Raw genomic sequence first — 21,331 nt, 5'->3', positions numbered from 1 at the left:
TCCTTTATTAAAAAATGGTTTTCTATCAAGCTTTTTTTACTTCCTTAATTATATAAATGGTATTCTTATAATTACCAACACACATAAGTATTAATTCTGGTAGCCCACTTTTCTCCAGAAGGGGAAATTCCTAGGTAAAGGATCTAAGTTAAGGTAACTGTCTACACATCTGCGTACGTTTTCACTCACACTTGGTGAGCAGATGGCCCTAGAGAAGATTTTTCAGTGATGATCTCAGGAGCCCGATAGATTTAGTAAATCTCCCGACTATGACAACAACAAATGGTTCCATGAGTGTAAATATCTGGGAGGCATTTAGGCAAACACATGAGAAAAGTGTCAACCCAGCTTGTACTGTCTGATGCTTATATATAGACATGCACCCTTGCCATACACGAAGCACTGCACTTCCCACTTCTGAACTGTTTATATTCTGATACACAGGATCACAGGTACAAAAGCACAACCTACGTGACTGGTCATTCCTTACAATTGTTCAAACTCTTCTGCTCTCTTTGAAATTGATTCTAAAGCTTAAAAATTTTTAATTATTTCAAATAATAATTTGAAAGTTTATCAGGCAGTGAAAGGTAGTATATTTTGACACACCAATCCAGTAACTAATCAGTTTTCTAATAAACAATCAGCAGTTCGCTGGCATGTCATCAGCACTTCAGGAGCTCTGGAGAGGGGATAAGCTGCCCATGGACGTTAATGAATACACCAAAAATCATTAACTGATCAATACTTCTGAGTTATTTTCATTGAGCTGATAGGTCTGATACATTAAAGCTGACATTATACATTTGTCAAGATCACAGTGCAGTTTTTAACAGTGGAACAGGCTGCTAAGAATATTCCCTGAAAGACAATCAAAGAAACACAACTTCCTCATCCTGACCATCCAGCTGGCACAGGAGCCCTGAAAAATCCAAGTGTGATGGTCAAGCTCCAGCCTCCCAATGTTAAAAAAAAAATTGGTGGGACTCCCTAATATGGATAGAGGCGCTTTATTTTTATAGGTAATTGTCTTCCTAGCAAAGCACTTTGTGTACTTTACTCAAAAGGAAAATGAGAGACCCTCCGACTGGATAATGGGGCTCACAGCACGTGTGATGCAATGTGGACTTTCTGCTGAGGGCTTTCCCTCAGCCCCACCAGTGACCAGGATGGCCTCATTTAAAAGAAGACACGTGTCTGCAGCTCTCCCCAGTATCTTTTCCTTCAAAAGTCTGAGGAGAGGACATTAGGGGGAGAGCTAAGGTGGCTGCTGTGCCCTAGTGGGTGCTTGCCCAGTGCTCCAGGTAGCCCAGACAAGCAGCCTGAGTGACAGGGAAGCCACTGTCTGCAGAGCTTGCTTCTGCAGTGTGTGTGTGTGCACGCATGTGTATACACACACAATCATCGATAACCAGCCAGGAACCACCACCACCATAGAAAAACCAGAGGACACCGTTGGATGTGTGTGTGTGTGTGTGTGTGTGTGTTTTGAAGATTGTGTAGCCATCAAGCGAGTTGGTATGTGTTGCATGGAAGATGGGTTAGGCCCAAGGTCTCTAGATTAGCTATTTTATTTTTTAAGTTAAGGAGACGAGATACTCTTGAAACGTGATGCCAGTTTTGTTCTTAATGGACACACCGACTCTTAAGTATGGCCCACATGTACATTCTTTCTTCTGTGTCTGGTAGAGAGGTGAACTTGAAACACACAAATATTGATTGAATTTGAGTTTTTCCCTATCCCTCTGCAAACATTTTTTAACCCTAACTTTGGTTGAGGTGCAATACTCTAGCTTTTGCACAAAAGCGGCCACTCATACCCACCTCCCACACTCACCACAGACTAATGCATTGCTTCCTCCAGTTTCCAGATTCAGGGCTGATGGCTCTCTGGCCACTGTGCTGAGGGGAGTAGAATTCCCGATTTCAAATTAGCAGCAGGTGAAATTCTATTTGTCATCCATTTCTCTTTGGGGTTACAGAGCAGAAAACTGCAGACAAGCTGCTGCTTTGATGGCTCACTCCTAAAAATCTCTTTTTGTTCTTTATCTATTTGAACTGACAGTGATCAGAGCTGCAGCAGGACAGGGCCCTCTGGAGAAATCACCTTCCCCCTGCCTATTGACAGATCCCTCTGTTCTGCATCAGCCGGGCTTTGTCCCATCACGGGCGTCCGGGCCTTGGAAGGAGCCACCAATTAAACCTCTTGAGCCGGTAAAATCTGAAGCCACTTTGGAGTGTCTGTTCTGATTAGGCAGGATGAGAGGAAGCCCATCACCCTGCGGGCCCTGCTCCCTGGTCTCAATTTTCTCTCTTGCCTCCTCCAGGTGTGAGAGGTGTGAGAGGAGCTTCACGCAGGCCACCCAGCTGAGCCGACACCAGCGGATGCCCAATGAGTGCAAGCCAATAACCGAGAGCCCAGAATCAATCGAAGTGGATTAACTGATTGACTGCTTGGAATTAAACTGCAAGGAAAGTCATGATTAAATGTCACGGACACTTAAGCAAAACCAAAGATTTCCTCGAAGCAACTTTCAATCAGTCCCAGAAAACCAAAAGCAGTAATAAAATAAGTAAGATGTTAAGAGATATTGATCCTGGCGTGGAAGTCAGACCAGGAGAGAGATTATTTATTTATGACTAGGGATGAGACTCATTTCAGTGGACAACCAACCTGGGATGGCTTACATTTCCAGGCCCACCGTGTATTTGCTTTGTTTCTAAAAAGCTTTTTTTTAAAAAAACTGTTATTTAATACCAAAGGGAGGAATCGGATGGGCTCTTCTGCCCACAGTTGTGACTGAGAATGCACAGGGACTTGTTTCTCATTGCACCTTTTTTAGTAGCATGAATTCAAGGGGACCCGTTGTACAACCCTTCTTCCTGCTGTTGCAGTTTGGCCTGGCCTCTGCCTCGGGCCGCCCAGCGGGGACTACGGATGCAGTTGCTGGAGCCTTTGCTGAGTCTGGGCCATCTTCAGCCCTACAGGCGCTCCATGTCTGTGTTTTCCACGCTTACTTCTCATGCACTTTTCTCATGGCTCCTTCTATCCAGCAGCTGGTCTTGATGCAGAAGAGCCTGAAAGAGGAAGAAGATGGTTTAAAATTTAAAATTCAAGTGGAAAAGAAAAATGGGGACTTAACCGTGTCCTGTCAGGATTTCAGAAACATTTAAAATGTATGGAGCTTCATAATACAGTATATTATTGTTCCAAAGCAGGTAGTTGAGAAAATTTTGTTTTCATGTTTTCAGTAACATTTTAGCGTTAAAAAAAAAAAAACCCACGAAAATAAAGTACTTCAGTGAGAGGCTGAATATAAGATATTAAGCTTCCAGTGATTTTTTTGTTGTGTCTATGAAAGCATTGAATATGTGGCAAAAGTCATGCCAAGCCCCACCGTCAAGACCATTCTAGGCATCTTCATCTTTCTTCCTTGTACCTCCAAGGGGAAGCCTAGGATGCCCTCCTGAGTGTGGGGAAGCGTTTCTGCAAAAATAGGTGAAAATAGCCCAGACAAGGAAACCTTGAGAGGAGGAGCCATGCAGAGGGTTGTGGTTAAAACAGACTGCCCTGGAACAGCTAATTTTATCAAGAAGAGTTACCTTCTCATCCCCTCTGGCCCTTGATAATATTCTTCTTTCAGCATTGATCTACTGAGAGAGGAAGGAGTGTGTGCACAGTTTCACTGACCTTTGATTGAGTGCTAGGAGAGTGAGTGTCACTTCAGCTAGCCTTTCAGCAACGGTGCTCAATAAGATTGGGTCCTATTCCACGCAATGATCCAACATCGGGAAGAACTGACAGCCCTCGCTTATAGGCCTTTAGCTCCCAGCGACATTGGAGAGACTGAGTCTACCTTGATGACCAGTGTAAATCTGAACAGCTTAGAGCACACACCAGCAGCAGTCTTTGTAGGTTTCTTGGTCATGTGATATCAGGACACACCCTTTTAAGGAATTCCTTGTCTTTTTAGCCTTCCCATTGTCTTCCTGTAACAAAAATACAAGACACATAACTGAACTGGTCACCGATAGGCAAGGATATCTGTGGTTTGGTTTAATCTGTTGTCATGTATTTTGTTCTAAGAAATCTTCCTTCCCTCTTCATTTCACTTTCGCCATCCCTTAGCACCCATTCTGCCACATTTAAAATGGAGGAAACAGGGCCTCACTAATTGTGTTTTAACTTATTTATATACGTCTCAAAATAATCTTTCATGGAGTTTTGCTAATTCTGACCTCCATTGTCCAATCTGAAGTCATTCACATTTCCCCCCATTCTTGTTGGCCCCTTGTCATAAAAGTAGTAAGTAATCTGTGCAACTGTGTTGCTGTTTCTGATGGAAAATGCTTTCTCTGGTGGATTGGAATGTGTTGAACTTTTATAGTTTCTTGTCCTAAGTGATGGAGACATTTGACGAAAACATGTGCCATTGGGGAGGGTGGAAAGAATTATGTAGCGGTACTAACTGGAAATCTCCAAGACAGTGACACACTGGCTACACTGATGAGCAGGCTGTTCGATTTACTCAAGTTGAAACATTTGGTTATACTTTTTCAACATGATAAGGAACTCACCTGTTTGTTTCTAATATTGTTTTCCATGAGAAAAACGAGTTCTGCGTTTTGTCTCACTTCCTAAGTTTTTGTCTCACTTCCTAAGTTTTATAGAGTGCACCCCAGCCAGTGCCTGTGAGCTCCCATGCGAGTATGGGAAGCCTTCTCTCTGCCCTGTAGTCATGTAGTCAGAGTTTCTGTGACAGTGACAGGGGTCTCTGCCAGTCTAGTGGCTTTGCCAACTGATCCCAAACTCCCACTTAATATGGTGATAACCTCAATACTGAAAGATTCTTCTAGCTTTCTGCTCATGTAAGCATCTTTTCCTCCTTTATAAGTAAGGGATAATTTTGCCATGTCATTTCCACCAAATTTAGCCTGAAAATATTTGCCACTTAATAAATAGAAATTTATAAGAGACATTCAGAATTTTCACACTGCTGAGCCATTGCTGGCTTCTAGCAGACTGGCCTTGGCCGTCGGTCTACTGGTTAAGACAGGCCTGCACCTGTGGATTGACTTGGAGCCCTGAAGCATATACTAGCATCGTTTGGGTCCTAAATGCTTTTAATCAAAGTATGTATTGGGCAGGAGGGTGGTGGAGGGAGTTTCTCCCTAAAACCTACCAACAATTGCTTTAGCCTTTTCTGTTTAAAATTAACAGATATTCTCTAGGAACACTGCAAATGGGTAGTAGATGCTGCAGTCATCAAGAGTCGCTAGTTTTCCTTATTTTCAACTTCCTAATCATTGTATAATGTAATGTAATGTTAGTCGCTCAGTCATGTCTGACTCTTTGTAACCCCATGGACTGTAGCCTGCCAGGCTCCTCTGTCCATGGAATTCTCCAGGCAGGAATACTGGAGTGGGTGGCCATTTCCTTCTCCAGTAATCCTTGTGTAGAGAGAAGAAAAACTCGGAGTCATTGTGGAGAGGGGAGGATATCTAAGATGAGAAAGGGAGACTCTCTAAACTGAATCTGTGTTTGGCTCTTGAAGCAACCCTTCTTGCCCCTTTCTATCATTGGAGATGGAATTTTTTTTTTCCAGAATAAGACATGCCATCCCAGCATATGCCTGTTTGTGTGGCTAAGAGCCTAAGCTAACAAGTAATCCCAGGTGGGTATGCAGATTCCAGAAAAGTCTCAGTAACTTTAGATAAAGCCAAATACTTTCCCCAGGAAATGTGCATGATTTTTTTTTTTAAGATAAGCTTTGCGTTTTGGTTGTCTTTATCTTTAAAAATGACTTTTTTAAAAGAGGAGATATGCTTTTATAGAGTTCTTAGGATAATTAAGACTATAAAACTAAATCTTGTATAATTTATATAATTTGATTCAATTAGTAAATATTTATTGAATGTCCATTCAAATATAACCTTATAGGGGGGAAACTGTAATAGGGGTTCACATGTGTCCTCACATGGCTTACGAGTTATTGGATTGTACTTTGGGAAAACTTCGTTCTAGTCAAGATAGACAAAGATTTACTAACATTTACCAACTCATCAAATTTTTTTCATCAGTTGGTTCGTTCATTGTTTCATTCATTTATTCGTCAAGTATTTACCGAAGTCTAATTTTGTATAAAGACCCCATTTTAGGTGTTTGCTGTAAGGAGTTTTGTTTGAATGACTATTGATGAGAAAATAGTATCTTCCTCCTAAGTGGCTGGCTAATAGCAATGGATCTTTTATTGCTTTAGACCAGTGTCTCTGAAGTTACAGAGATTGCTACAACTGGGAGAATCAGAGAGATGTAAATTCAGCTGGTGACCAGAAGGTAGCAAGTTTCAAAACAGATTAAGATATACAGCTTGGTTGTCTTTGTCTGATCAGCCCAGCTGTTGTTTCTTAGCAACAATCTCAAGATACCAGGATGAGGGTCTGGCTCTTAGATTTTTATGAGCCTCTTCCAGTGATAAGGCAACAAATGGGGACAGGGCTGGAGCTGCTCAGGACAGGAGCTCTGCAGACCCTGTGTGGGTCTGAGTGGCCTCGTTAGTGTCAAGCCTTGGCAGTGTGGTCCTTGTTCCCGGTGTGTGGCTGTGGTGCTCTCAGAGGTGGGGACTCCTGACTTGCACTCACAGGCTTCAGAGAGCCCTGTCAGGGTGAATATTCACTGCTGGTTAAAGATAGCAGTTGTTTCGATAACTTTATTTTTGAACCTCACTATCCAGCTCTTCTTAAAGCGCTACAACTGGACTATCTTCCTCTGTAGTGACACCACCTCCTAGGCCCCAGGTATCTGGTACCTTATTGCAAAGCCGTTTGCTGATAATTGGATCTGAGTTGTACATGTAAGAAACTAATGTTTCATTGCTTTTTGTAGTAAAAGTACTGTTACTTGTTTTGTGCTGATTCTGAAAATCAAATGTAGTGCCTGTTGAGCTGTTTAAAATGGGAAACGTGGCACATCTCATGAAGCAGGGTATTTCCAGAACAGTATGGGGTCATGGGTCCTCCGAGCAGGCCCAGTGGTAGCCTGTGTTGAAGAGCAGATCAGTCGTTCTCATATTAGGACTACATATGCCTCTAGAAACAAGGCCAAGAACAACAAACTAAATAAACACATTTTTGAAAAAGTGAGTTTCAATTTTCCTTCCTTGATGTGAACTTAATTTTATTTCCCATAGCCTTTGCCGATTCTTGACACCAAATCCTGAAAGATACTGAGAGAGGTGCTTCTTTAAGTGATAACAGTAGGTTCCAGATATGTCACTCATTTATCAAATTCCTTTCAAGATGAAGAGGTTTGGAGACATTGTATGAAGTGGCTAGGTGGATGTTTAGGTCCTTATCCACCCAAGAACTGAGGCTTTCCCTATTGCTAGTGCTTATCTGAACTACCAGAAAATAACAACAAGATCCCAGGAAAAACCACATGTTTCAAGACCTTCTCAAGATTACATTCTGCAAATCCAACAATCAGCTTTCCCAGACAACTGACCAAAGGGAGCCAAGCTGAAAAGGATATCGCTTTATCTGGGGAAGCTGTGCCACAAATGTTTAGCCTGTAATCCATGGTCATGTTTAACATTTAAAATATTTATTTGGTTTGTTCTTTTAAGTAATGGATGTCAGATGTTTCATCAAATCAATATGAAAAATTATTTAGAAAAACAAAAATATGTCAGAAAACAGGAAGCCATTGGATTGTCTGCCCTATGCATTGAGATGCTAATCTGTTGAGTAAATTTTAATGGAAAAATAAAATCTGAGCTGCTTATTCCCTCAAATGTTGATGAGGATAATAATGATAGCAATTTATTTTATGCAATCACTGTTAGGCACCATTCTAACTGCCTAACATGGATGCAATCACTGTTAGGTGCCATTCTAACTGCCTAACATGGATTATCTAATTTAATCCTTGTAACAAAGATAAAATTATTATCCTTTTCTCTTATATTCTTAATCTTATCTTTGCAGGTCTACAATTTTCCCACTCCAAAACCATCTGAGAGTATTTTTTAAAAGGGAAAATATCTTTATTCCAACTCTCTTTAAGCATAAAAGCTTTTTAAACACAAATATAATTTGTCAAATGCGTTTGTGGAAAAAATGCTAAACTGTTCTCAAAATATGTATTATTGCAGTTGCTGATTTTGTCATCTCTCAACCTGTGCCTCTGGACAGCAGAATTTCAAATATCCCACTGCTAGCAGGTATTGTTTTGTTTTTCTAAACTTGCAAGTAAAACTCCACATTAAAAGAAAAAAATCCTCTCAAGCATATGATACACATTAGGACAAATAGCAACAGTCAGGAAGGCAAGTTATGTTGGACACTGGCCAAGAAAAAGTAGGCTTGAATGCTATTGACAAGTGAAAACACATCCTGAATGGGGCTAAGTGAAATCTAGTTTTCTTTCTTTGTTCTGACTGAATGCTAAGTGAGTTACTTTGCAGACATCAATGGAGTAATTATGCAGTTGTGTCCATTAAGAATATGAGCTTCTGTGGCTAGGCTGTTGGTTTAAAGCACTGAGGTAGAGACACTGGACTCATAGGTTTGGTTTGTCAAAGACACAGATAATGTAGTTCTATGCATGAGGTACTCAAGGAACCAGTTCATGTTCTTAGATATAATCTAGATGAGACTATTTATGAGAGGTATTTAAGAAGGAAGTTTATAAAACTTCATGAACTGAATTATAAGCCAGTTCTTTACTGTGGTCCTCAGAGTACAGTCTATGTTGTTTTTCCACAGATTCTAACAGGCACAGTGATTGTCAAAACAGTGAATGTGTTTTCCCCGTCAAACATGGTGGACTCCAGTTGGTGTTTCCTGCCTTACAAAACATCCCTGTTGCTGCTTTTCTCCCCCAAACTTGGCACATCACTCCTGACTGAAAATTATTATCTTGATACAGACCTCAACAACTTGGGTATATTTTTCTACAGCAGAACTTGTTTAGGTTTTTAAGAAGTCCTATCCCACGGCAGGTGATCACCACATTTTGGGGAGAGCTGCCATTTTAGATCAGTTCTCCACCAGCTCATCATCCCTGTTGATCCCCATTCAAGCATCATCTTAACGCTAAAAATCAACCCTGTAGACTCACTTTTTCAAAATAGTTTAGTTCATATACTCAAGCTTCTCCCATCTTGGAGAGAATGAAATAGTGAAAAATAGGCGAGATTTCTCTCCTTGGAAGTTACAGGTACTCTGTGAAAGAGACTTCCTCAGACATGAATGCACATGCCAGGTTGGTGACTCAGATATTGAGGAAAACTTTGGCTCAGATCAGCAAAATTAATTTGGAAACCTGATGTTCCCTTAATTTATTTTGTTATCTCAAGGGAAGGACATCCAGCTTTGTAATATGCTAATAAAAGTGTGGTGTGATCACTCACCTAGAGTCAGACATCCTGGAACGTGAAGTCAGGTGGGCCTTAGGAAGCATCATGATGAATAAAGCTAGTTGAGGTGATGGAATTCCAGTTGAGCAATTTCAGATCCTAAAAGATGATGCTGTTAAAGTGCTGCACTCAATATGCCAACAAATTTGGAAAACTCAGCAGTGACCACAGGACTGGAAAAGGTCAATTTTCATTTCAATCCCAAAGAAAGGCTATGCCAAAGAATGTTCAAACTACCACACAGTTGCACTCATCTCACACGCTAGCAAAGTAATATTCAAAATTCTCCAAGCCAGGCTTCAACAGCACATGAACTGTGAACTTCCTGATGTTCAAGCTGGATTTAGAAAAATCAGAGGAACCAGAGATCAAATTACCAATATCTGTTGGATCATAGAAAAAGCAAGAGAACTCCAGAAAAACATCTACTTCTGGTTTATTGACCATGCCAAAGCCTTTGACTATGTGGATCACAACAAACTGTGGAAAATTCTTAAAGAGATGGGAATACCAGACCACCTGACCTGCCTCCTGAGAAACCTGTATTCAGGTCAAGAAGCAACAGTTAGAACTGGACATGGAACAACAGACTGGTTCCAAATCAGGAAAGAAGTAAATCAAGGCTGTATATTAGTACATCATGAGAAATGCTGGGCTGGATGAAGCACAAGCTGAAATCAAGATTGCCAGGAGAAATATCAATAACCTCAGATATGCAGATGACACCACCCTTATGGCAGAAAGCAAAGAGTTAAAGAGCCTCTTGATGAAAGTGAAAGAGGAGAGTGAGAAAGTTGACTTAAAACTCAACATTCAGAAAACTAAGATCATGGCATCCGGTCCCATCACTTCATGGCAAATAGATGGGGAAACAATGGAAACAGTGAGAGACTTTATTTTAGGGGGCTCCAAAATCACTGCAGATGGTGACTGCAGCCATTAAATTAAGACACTTGCTGCTTGGAAGAAATGCTGTGACCTACCTAGACAGCATATTAAAAAGCAGAGACATTACTTTGCCAACAAAGGTCTGTCGTGTCAAGGCTATGGTTTTTCCAGTAGTCGTATATGGATGTGAGAGTTGGACTATAAAGAAAGCTAAGTGCCAAAGAATTGATGCTTTTGAACTGTGGTGTTGGAGAAGACTCTTGAGAGTCCCTTGGACTGCAAGGAGATCCAACCAGTCCATCCTAAAGGAAATCAGTCCTGAATATTCATTGGAAGGACTGATGCTGAAGCTGAAACTCCAATACTTTGGCCACCTGATGCAAAGAACTGACTCATTTGAAAAGACCCTGATACTGGGAAAGATTGAAGGTGGGAGGAGAAGGGGACAACAGAGGAAGAGATGGTTGGATGGCATCACCAACTCGATGGACTTGAGTTTGAGTAAGCTCTGGGAGTTGGTGATGAACAGGGAAGCCTGGTGTGCTGCAGTCCACAGGGTTGCAAAGAGTCAGACACAACTGAGCAACTGAACTGAACTGAATAAAAGTGTGATATTTAGTTGCTATCAGGGCATTGTGTAGATTTCCCTCATATGCTAATTAAAATTTACTGTAAATGTTCTCGCTGAAATAAACATAAGTCTCTCTTCAGCTTCCCCACAAAGAAAATGCTAGAGTTAGGGCTCTATTTCAGTCTTGATTTTTGAGGTTTGAAAAGTTTTAACAAGTCAGTCAAGAGAATGACGAGAAGCTTACCGTGAATGATGAGAATCCCTTGCTCTAGAAGCCACTGATGTGACAAGAACAATCATCCTGGCATTAGAATGGTAAACAATTTGCTTGTTTTTTTTAAAAAAAAAACAAACTTATTAAACTCACATCTTAAAAAACTACAAAGAACCAATGAACTCATGCATGCAACTGTACTCTTATGATAGAATCTACCAGGATTCAATTGTATTTAAATGAAAAACACATTTGGAGATAATTGGCCAAGAAACATAAATATATTTGATAAATAAAACATTCCTATGATGACTTGATCTGCCCTTGGATTCTTTCTAGTCCCACATTGGTCCTTTTTCCAAGTGCGAATTGTTTAATTCTAGCATGCAGCTTAGGGCCTAGGCAGTCAACAAACTCTCTGGGGGGAAACATGAGCTAGAAAATGGAGTGAGAAAGCTTGTAGAGCTAGCTAGCAGAAAGGTGGCTAAAATTCATGCCTGTGATTTATCTGGTATACTTGAGATTGCTCTCATGCTCATCTGTTAATCCAAGTTGGGTCCCCTCTCAAGGAAACTCATGTACAGAGGTCCAGCCACAATTCTGTGGCTGGATGGATTTTATTTGATGTCTGGCCTCCATAAAACTTCAAGAAGGTTACTTGCTCTGAGAGGAACCTGGATCTGCGACTCTTCTCTATATCCAGGGCCATGGGGCCCTCAATCAGAAACCTCAAGTCAGCTATTTCATTTATCTGTGATTCTGTTAGATAATAAAATTCCACTTGTATCTGAAGAAAAAGAATAAATGAGCTTCAAGGATTAGCAAGTACACTGAGGCTGGAGCGGATGGAAAGAGGCAGAGATTGTAGAAGGTGAGGTTGGAGAGGTAAAGTGAGGTGGACCATTTAGAGCCTGGGAGGCTATTGTGAGAACCTGACTGCTTCCTCTGAGTGAGGTGGGGGAAAAAACTGGCTTTGAGCAGTTTGAAACTGCTCAAAAACTGAAATTGCTCACAAAACTGGCTTGAGCTGACTGAAAGGGATAATTCTGGGTGATTTGTTGTGTATAGACTGTGGGGGAATGTGGGCTGAAGATGGGAGATGATTAGGAGTGTATCTCAGTACAGATGGAGAGGGTGATGGTGTCTTCCACTTGGATGGGAGTGATCAGCATGGCAGGAAGTGGTTAACTTCTGGTTGTAATTTGAAGATTGTCAGGCTTTGCTGATGGGTTGGATGTGAGATGTTACATAAAGAGAGGAGTCAAGAATGACTACAAGGTGTTTTGGTCTAAGCAACTGAAAGATGCGCTGTTTCTGTTTGGGAGTTTATTGTTGTTTTGTCGCCAAGTCATATCCAACTTACTACTGAGCCACCAGGGAAGCTCATTTGGGAGCTTACTCTCCATTTTTTGGTTGCTTTTTTTTTTCATAAGTGGGCTTCCCATGTGGCTTAGTGGTAAAAATAAAATAAAATAAAATCTGCCTGCTAATGCAAGAGATGCAGTTTCAATCCTTGGGTTGTGAAAATCCCCTGGAGAAGGAAACAGCAACCCACTCTAGTATTCTTGTCTGGGAGGAGCCTAGTGGGCTAAAGTCCATGGGGTCACTGAGTCAGACACCACTTAGCAACTAAACAACAACAGCTATTTTTTCATAAGCACCAGCATGATTCCAGTATAATAAATGTGGAAACAATCCTGCCAACATGCTGCTGTCTGACAGGGTTGCTGGCTCTTCTGAGTGGCCAAGCTCAGCAGTGAGCCCCATCTGGGAAACAAGGAATTTCCAGGTTGCTTCTTCTGTTGCACCAAATGGAGATGCCATTGTCCAGGAACAACTTGCAAACATTTCTTGAGTAAAAGATTACAGCAGAAGTGAGGATCTACTTTCAAAGTAATAGTACTCAGCAGCCATGGGGCACCAGCGTCTCATTCTGGAGATCCTTTAAGGAAGGGTGCTCTGGAAATACACATGAGACTGTTTTCCTGTGGTGTTTGTTTCTCTGGCAATGCTGTCAGCTCTGTGCTTGGTGGCGGGAGGGCAGGGCAGGGCAGCCAGAGAGTCAGTTGTGGTTTTCAGCCTCCGGTTGGGACAGTTCTAAGCAGGTGTAGTGAAACTCATGCCCTTAGACAATTCGTGTTTGTCATTCATTCATCCATTCATTCATGTATCCACTTAAAAAGTATTTTTAAAAATCTATATGCTAAGATTCCATTTTGCTTAGTACAAATATCAGTAGGACATGGTGGGTAATAAAATTTGGAAGAGAGAGAAAAACACATAACTGAGTAAAATATACAGGTTGTTAGGAGGCTGTATAAGCAACTGGGGACAGATTTGAGAGAATAGTTTTCCCTTCAGGAGGAGTTCAGGCAAGTCCACAAAGTTGCTTTCTGAGATGGGAGTCAAAAGAAACAGAGACAAGTGTTTGTATTCCCTATTCAACAATTACCACCAAGAGCTGCCCGTCTGAGCTCTTTTGGAAAATTTGCCACCTATGTTGAAGGCAACCCAATGTGTGCTACCCTAGGACATTTATGCCATTTGAATCAAAGGGTTTTTGTTTTGTTTTCTTTTGTTTCATTGAAATTTTATCATTTCTGTCATCCCCTATGTTGATATGTTTGTACATGGAAATTAAAGAATTTGCCAAAGGTCAGCAATGAACTAATGCTTCATAGCATTGAGCCAATCTATGGATATTTTTTTTCTTTTATTGGCATGTTGCCTTTAGTTAATTAATTTTAAAACAAAGATGAATATTTTTAATGATAAACGGTACAATTCACAAAGAAGACAGACATTATAAATCATTAGACACCTAACAACAAAGAAACAAAGATACATAAAGCAAAAACCAGAAGAAATATAAAGGAAAAGAAAAAGTGTATAATCATAGTGAGACATATTAACATTTCTCTGAGAATATTTTATCAAGTGCAGGAAAAATAAGAATAGGAGCATCTTGAAGGATATTCTTACATTTTGGGGGTGATGGACTTCTTTGAGAATGTGACTGCTCCACAGAAAGCTTCACAAATACACTGAACTTTACGTTGAACTTCAGGGAAGGGTCCTGGATCTCAGCTTAAGACCCTGACTCTTAAGATCTTGCATTTTGAATGGTGCCCTTCAGTTGTTAGAGCTTCAAAAGTTTGAGTGGAAATGAAAATAATAGTAGATAGAGCAGTTAATCAAGAGATGTGTATTTCTTCATGCTCTCCGTGAAGTTTCTAAGTAATGTGGAAGAGCAAGCAGAGCGGATTGACTCCCTCTTCTAGCAAGGCCGATAAGAGGCCTGGATACCTGCTTCTGAGACCAAGAGCACCTCTCCCTGTTTATGTTGCAGCATGAGGACCACAGAGACCCGGAAAGCCAGGCCAAATCAACAGATTGGTCATTTTCTTATCCATTAAAAGGGGAACTCACAGCCAGGCAGAGATTTTCCCCACCAGTTATCCCAGATTATTCCTCTTTCCCATCCCCTTAAGCTGAAAGAAAATGTGAGTGTACAGAAATTATGCACGACATGCCTACAACTGTGAGAGAATACTAATTAGTTGGAATACTAGGGACAACCACAATCAGTTCTTTAGTACCTGTCAGAGTAGGTAAAATTGAACCTTTAGTCCCAAACTCACCATATGATAAAACAGAGCAAGTTCACAGAGCCTTTCTGTCAGTTTTTCCTGCTTTCAGGTGACTACCCCACACAAGCATGCACACACACATTTTATAAGAGATTACAATCCATTTTATCTTTAGCATCCTTAACAAGACGTTCACATTTCCATTTGTATTGAATTTTGCCATCCCCTTTTCCTCTTTGCAGCAAGCTGAATGGTACCCACTCCCACCCAAACCCACAAAAAAGATATGTCTTCCCAGAACCTGTGAATGTGACGTTATTTTGTGAAAGGGTTATTGCATGTATAATTAAGGATCTTGAGATGATCCTGCATTATCCAGGTGGGTCCTAAAGCCAGTGCTGTGTCTTTATAAGAGACAGAAGAAGAGAAGACCCACAGAGGAGAAGGCTGTATGAAGACTGATTCAGACATTGGAGTGCTGCGGCCACAAGCCAAGGAAACCTGGAGCCACCAGAAACTAAAAGAGGCAGGGAAAGATTTTCCCCTAGAGCCATTGGAGGGATCATGGGCCTGCTGACACTTTGATTTCAGACCCCTAGAGCCTCCAGATCTGTGACAGAATACATTTCTGTAATTTTAAGCCTCTAGGTGTGTAGTAATTTGTTATAGCAGCTGTAGGAAACTAATACACCATTGTGGTTCATAACCCAACATCTGGCAGATCAGATCAGATCAGTCGCTCAGTCGTGTCCGACTCTTTGCGACCCCATGAATCGCAGCACACCAGGCCTCCCTGTCCATCTGGCAATCAAATTCACTTTTGGGAAATTCTCTCCATCAAGGTAATTTCATTTGCTCTTCTACCCATTGATCCATAAGACTTACCATGTCTCTTTTACAATGCAGAATGACAACCTCCTCTAATGATAAGTGTTCTTGACTCTAACTCCAAGTGTCTGGATAGATACAGAATCCATTCTGCTGATTTTCAGGGTTGGCAGGATCTTTTTCATGCACTTGCTGACCATTTTTTCTTTCAAACTTTTATCATCTGCAGAACATGTCATGGCAAAGAGCCTGTATGTAGTTGACCAATTTTAGGTATATTTAAAGCACTGATGGGGAAATAGTGGAAACAGTGTCAGACTTTATATTTTTGGGCTCCAAAATCACTGCAGATGGTGACTGCAGCCATGAAATTAAAAGACACTTACTCCTTGGAAGGAAAGTTATGACCAACCTAGATAGCATATTCAAAAGCAGAGACATTACTTTGCCAACAAAGGTCTGTCTAGTCAAGGCTATGGTTTTTCCTGTGGTCATGTATGGATGTGAGAGTTGGACTGTGAAGAAGGCTGAGCGCTGAAGAATTGATGCTTTTGAACTGTGGTGTTGGAGAAGACTCTTGAGAGTCCCTTGGACTGCAGGGAGATCCAACCAGTCCATTCTGAAGGAGATCAGCCCTGGGATTTCTTTGGAAGGAATGATGCTAAAGCTGAAACTCCAGTACTTTGGCCACCTCATGCGAAGAGTTGACTCATTGGAAAAGACTCTGATGCTGGGAGGGATTGGGGGCAGGAGGAGAAGGGGACGACAGAGGATGAGATGGCTGGATGGCATCACTGACTCGATGGACATGAGTCTGAGTGCACTCCGGGAACTGGTGATGGACAGGGAGGCCTGGCGTGCTGTGATTCATGGGGTCGCAAAGAGTCGGACACGACTGAGCGACTGAACTGAACTGAAAGTACTGTTACAAGTTTTTAAATAATAAAGCACTTAAAAATATATCATTTTTTTTTTTTCATGTGAACAGTAGGAATGATAGCATCTGTAGCCTTTCCCCAAGTTATCTTCCTGAAAGGCAGTCTGGTCATCTAGTTCCATGAGAGGTAGCTTGAGCCATATGTCTGTCTCTGCAGCTTGGCAGTTTCTTTTCTTTCTCTTTGTTTCTTTTAATTTAGAAACACTTAATTCCCAATTATGTTATTGGCAATAGCAGCAGATATTTGCTGGTTCATTCAGAGTCGTCGACATTCAGGTTAGCCACAAGCCCAGGAATTAAGGAGAATTGTATCACTGAAAATTGCTTTCAGATGTGTGTCAGAGACTACCCTGAAGAATGTATACTTTAAAAGCTGGAAATTTGGAATTTTGACCTGAGAGTTGAAGGCAAATGATTTCCTAATCCACTCTGGTTGCTTATGGCTGTGGAAAGTATTTCTTCCAGTTCTGTAGTATTTGTTTATGGTTTTAAAAAGTCTCCAGAATCACTGATTTTTTTTCCCTAGCAAATAATAAAAATAATGAAGTATCAGAAAGCCCTTAGCAGTTAGACATTTGCATTCCAGTTTGGTCTTATAAGAAAATATAGTTTTAACTTAAAATCATGATATCTTAGGCCTGATTGTAGAATTGGTATGTTCTCAAACTGTAGAGTACATCATAAGCAGTTTAGAGATATAAAGCTCCCTGATTTTAGGTAAAATTTAAAAATACATCTGTTGGAAAATAAATTTTGAGAGGAGAACTTTTAGAATGTATTTATTTTTAATTGAAGGATAATTGCTTTTCAATAGTGTGTTGGTTTCTGCCATACATCAACGTAAATCAGCCATAGGTATACATACGTGCCCGCCCTCTGGAACCTCCCTTCCACCTGCCACCCCATCCCACCCCTCTAGGTTGTCACAGAGCTCCCTGGGCCATGCAGCAAATTCCCACTGGTGTTGTTTTACATGTGGTAGTGTATATGTTTCCATGCTACTCTCTCCGTTCATCCCTTTCTCCCCTTCCCCACCACCGCCTCCTCAGGTCCATAAGTCTGTTCTTTATGTCTGTGTCTCCATTGCTGACCTGCGAATAGGAAAGAAGAACGTATTGAATCATTGAAATGGTCTTTCCATTTGCTTCTGTGGATTCGTTCCCTTTGCCAAGTCGAGCTTGTAGTTTTGGTCACTAAAACTATACTTTTCCCCACACCTCAGATGGGGGTGGCTTTCAGCTTGTTGGTCTGTAGCGGGTGTAGAAGTGACTGTGGCCAGCTCTGAGCATGGCCCTTGAGAGGTTTTGTGTGTTTCTGCTCATGCTTTTATATTTCTTTGTTACCATGAGAACATGCCTGGGGTCATCTGCTGGAAGATGCCAGGCTCTAGGAATGGAGCCTCATTGACCCTGCTGATGGCCAGCAAACCCTTAGATTTGTGTGATCCCCACCAAATTCAACAGCACTGCCAAGAGAGTTCCCCAATGATTCTGACTTCATGAGCAATACATATATCAGTGCATGCCACAAAGAACTGGTGAGTCTCAGTTACACGGGAAAACTGTAGCAATAGATAATCAATACAATAACCATCACAGCTCAGTGTAAAGAATCCAAGTGCCTGTGTTCCCCATTGCTTTTTCATACAGTACATCAAAGAGACTTTAAGTTGCTGTGAGTCAATTATATTTACAATTTTCATTATGTTCGCCAACATTTAATTAAGATTTGGAGGCAGACTTCTGGCCACCCGCTATTCTTTGTGAATAAAACTGGCTGTGAATTGGCACTTACTTAATAATTGACAATTATTTTACTCTTTAATTCTTAGTACACACATACTAAGTGCCCTGTCAATACTCACATTTTCCATTTATATCATAGCTCACAAAATTATTCTCAAGCTAACCCCCAAAGTCTCTTTTTCTGTAGTATTAGCTTTCAGTGTTGATTAGAAGAAAAGTCATCACACGTTCTCCCTTGTATACACACATGCTGAATGTGTACGCTGAACATCAGCGGTCTTGTCTGACTGCAGGGTGGGGTATCTGTGAGCACATGTTTTATTTACTTCTTTGACAAACATTTATATAGCAGGTACTCTGTGCCAGGCACTGTCCCAAGTGCTTTACGTTGTTGATTTACTTCATCCTCTTAGCAGCTCTGAGGCTATTACTGACCCTATTTTATACAGCAGGTCACTCAGGCTCGGGGAGGGTAAGGAACTTGTCCAAGGTCACAGGCAGGAAGTGGCAGAGTGGGGATGTGGACTGAAACAGTCTGAGTCTGGGTTTTTAATCACTACACATGATGGAAATTGCTCCTCTTTATTTCACTGTTCGGAGAAGGCAATGGCACCCCACTCCAGTACTCTTGCCTGGAAAATCCCATGGATGGAGGAGCCTGGTGGCCTGCAGTCCATGGGGGCGCTAGGAGTCGGACACGACTGAGCGACTTCACTTTCACTTTTCACTTTCATGCATTGGAGAAGGAAATGGCAACCCACTCCAGTGTTCTTGCCTGGAGAATCCCAGAGATGGGGGAGCCTGGTGGGCTGCCGTTTATGGGGTCGAACAGAGTCGGACACAACTGAAGTGACTTAGCAGCAGCAGCAGCAGCAGCATTTCACTGTTATAACGTGGCGCCCACAGTGCCATCTGAAAAGGAAACTTCTCCAATGGCTTATTCTGCTTTCTTGCCAAACATGATATCAATCAGTAAGTATTGAGCCGGCTTTTGAAGCTTATGGGCAATAGTATGGCTTATGTTTCTATAGAGAATGGACCTCTGTACTTTTGGTCTCTCAAATGCCTTAGCAGCGTCATTTGTAAATTTCTTGCTGAAAAGTATTATTTTGAGCTTGTTCTAGAAAAACTGTTGGTTTATCAGGAAGGTTGTTGTATTTAAAAACAAGGGGAAGGCTCAAGTTGTTTTGTGACCCTAGAGGACAAAGTTTTTTAACAGACAGCATATTAGAGACCAGGGGTAAATGGAGAAAGAATCTTATAAATCTGTTTTTCAGATATCAAATACTAGGATTTACTCATTCCAATCTATGAGTTTGCATATACTCGCTTACATTCATGACATTATCCTGAGATGTATAGTTTTAGTGCTATTTTTATTACTTCTTTTGCATTTCAGTGTGTCACTTTGGAATTCGTGTGTGTGTGTGTGTGTGAGAGTGGGGAATAAAATGATGTCTAAATGAGAGGCAGCAAAGGGTCAAAGTTTAAGAACTCAAGCTAGATTTCCTGGGGTCATGTTTCAGATCAAACAGTTAAAAAGTATGTGACCATGAGTTGGATAGATAATGTCTCTGTAACTCGGTTCTCTCCTCCATAGAATGGGGATAGTAATAAGAATACTGACCATGTGGGATCAATCTGAAGATTGAATGTGTTCACTTGAAACAGTATCTGGTATATAATAAGTGGTTTGTAAACATCTAGCAAATAAAAATGAATGGATAACAAGACTGAAAACTATAAATTTAACTATTATGAATAATAGCATGCAAATATAATGAAGAACTGTTGCCTGTTAATTGAAAGTTAGGTATGACAAACTGACTCCATGTAATCTTAATAGTGCATGCATAACTTTTAAGCATATAATGGTTACTGAGGACAGAATGGGATTTTTGTAAAAACCCTACTCAGCCATATATTGCAAATTTGTGACACGTGTATAAACAAATTTGCCTCCTCGCCATTCCCACCGAAACCGCTGAAACCACCAAGGGACACATTCAGGCCACTATTGCTACATAACTTGTTACCCCAAAATTTAGCGACTTAAAACAACCTTTTTATTTTGCTCACAATTTTGTGGTTAAGGAGTTCAGAAAGGGCTCAGCTGGGCAATTCTTCTTTGGACTCTCTCAAGCAGTTTCAACCAGCAGTTGAATGGGGCTGGATCATCTGAAAAGCTCTACTGGGTTGCAATCCAAGATGGCTCTCTGGTGTGGCTGTCAGATGGGAGCTCAGCTGGGGCGGTCGACAAGAACACCTGGACAGGGCCTCCCTAGCATGGCAGTCTTAGGGGAGTTTGACGTGTTACATGGTGGCTGGCTTCCCCCAGAGTGGCATCCCAAGAGGACTAGCCGGGGAAGTCACAGAACATCACTTTTGTCATGTTTAATTGGGTGAAGCTGTTAACAAACCTGCCCAGATTCAAGGGAGGAAACATTGACCCCAAACTTCTCTACACAAGGAATCTTGAAACCACTGCAGACCACTGAACAGAATTCCAGTAGCTGTTGAAGACCTTTAGAACCATTCATCTGCAATGCACATAGCTAGATTATTCAATACCAGTTTACTTTTTTCTTAAAGCTCTAACGTGTAAATCTTTGAGCCGTTTGCAGAGATTTGTTCTGGGACTTTCATAACAGTAACAGCCCAAGGACAGGACAAAGAAAACTTGGAAATCAGCTAAAACTATGAAAGAGTGAGGAGAATCCCATGAAATTCCTTGAAAGTCATTCATAGGAATGCTCTTCTCTCTCAGAGCTTGGAGATCTCACTATTCTGCAACCAAGGGGCTTTTAAATAGCTCTCTTTATGGGCCAAGTCACATTGACTCAGCAGTGTCTAAGAGTCACTTTTCTTAAGGCTTGGGAAGTAAATCACTATTCCCTGGCCTTGCTGCTTCTCCAAGCAAATTTTGTACATGACTCTGGAAAAAAATCCCTTCTTCACACTCCACTCCATTTGTTCCCATTCACACATTGTCCAACCCTCCATGGGGGCATTTCCCAGGTGAAGAGATCCCCTGGCTCTGAGTCTTAAAGCACCCCTTGACCAGGCCATCCTCTTTAGGAGCAGGAAGGGACCTGATTCCCTGAGTCCCAGACATGAGGACCACGTAAAACAGACTTGA

At 41.3% G+C, this 21,331-nt stretch overlaps 1 protein-coding gene across 2 annotated transcripts in view; it reads left to right on the top strand.

The window, feature by feature from the left end:
• Positions 1 to 7,766, top strand: part of PRDM6 (PR/SET domain 6) — a 113,670-nt gene extending 105,904 nt beyond the window's left edge. For both annotated transcript variants that reach the window (XM_070374082.1, XM_070374083.1), the window contains one exon: positions 2,328 to 7,766. In XM_070374082.1, the coding sequence (XP_070230183.1) occupies positions 2,328 to 2,442 (115 nt within the window). In that variant the 3' untranslated portion in view covers positions 2,443 to 7,766. The remainder of the gene's footprint in view (positions 1 to 2,327) is intronic.
• Positions 7,767 to 21,331: the final 13,565 nt, after the last annotated feature.

The sequence above is a fragment of the Bos mutus genome, chromosome 7 (genome assembly GCF_027580195.1).
Source record: "Bos mutus isolate GX-2022 chromosome 7, NWIPB_WYAK_1.1, whole genome shotgun sequence".
In the NCBI taxonomy this organism is placed as follows: domain Eukaryota; kingdom Metazoa; phylum Chordata; class Mammalia; order Artiodactyla; family Bovidae; genus Bos; species Bos mutus.
Note: the sequence above shows the minus strand (reverse complement) of the source record. Positions and strands in the feature narration are given on the sequence as shown.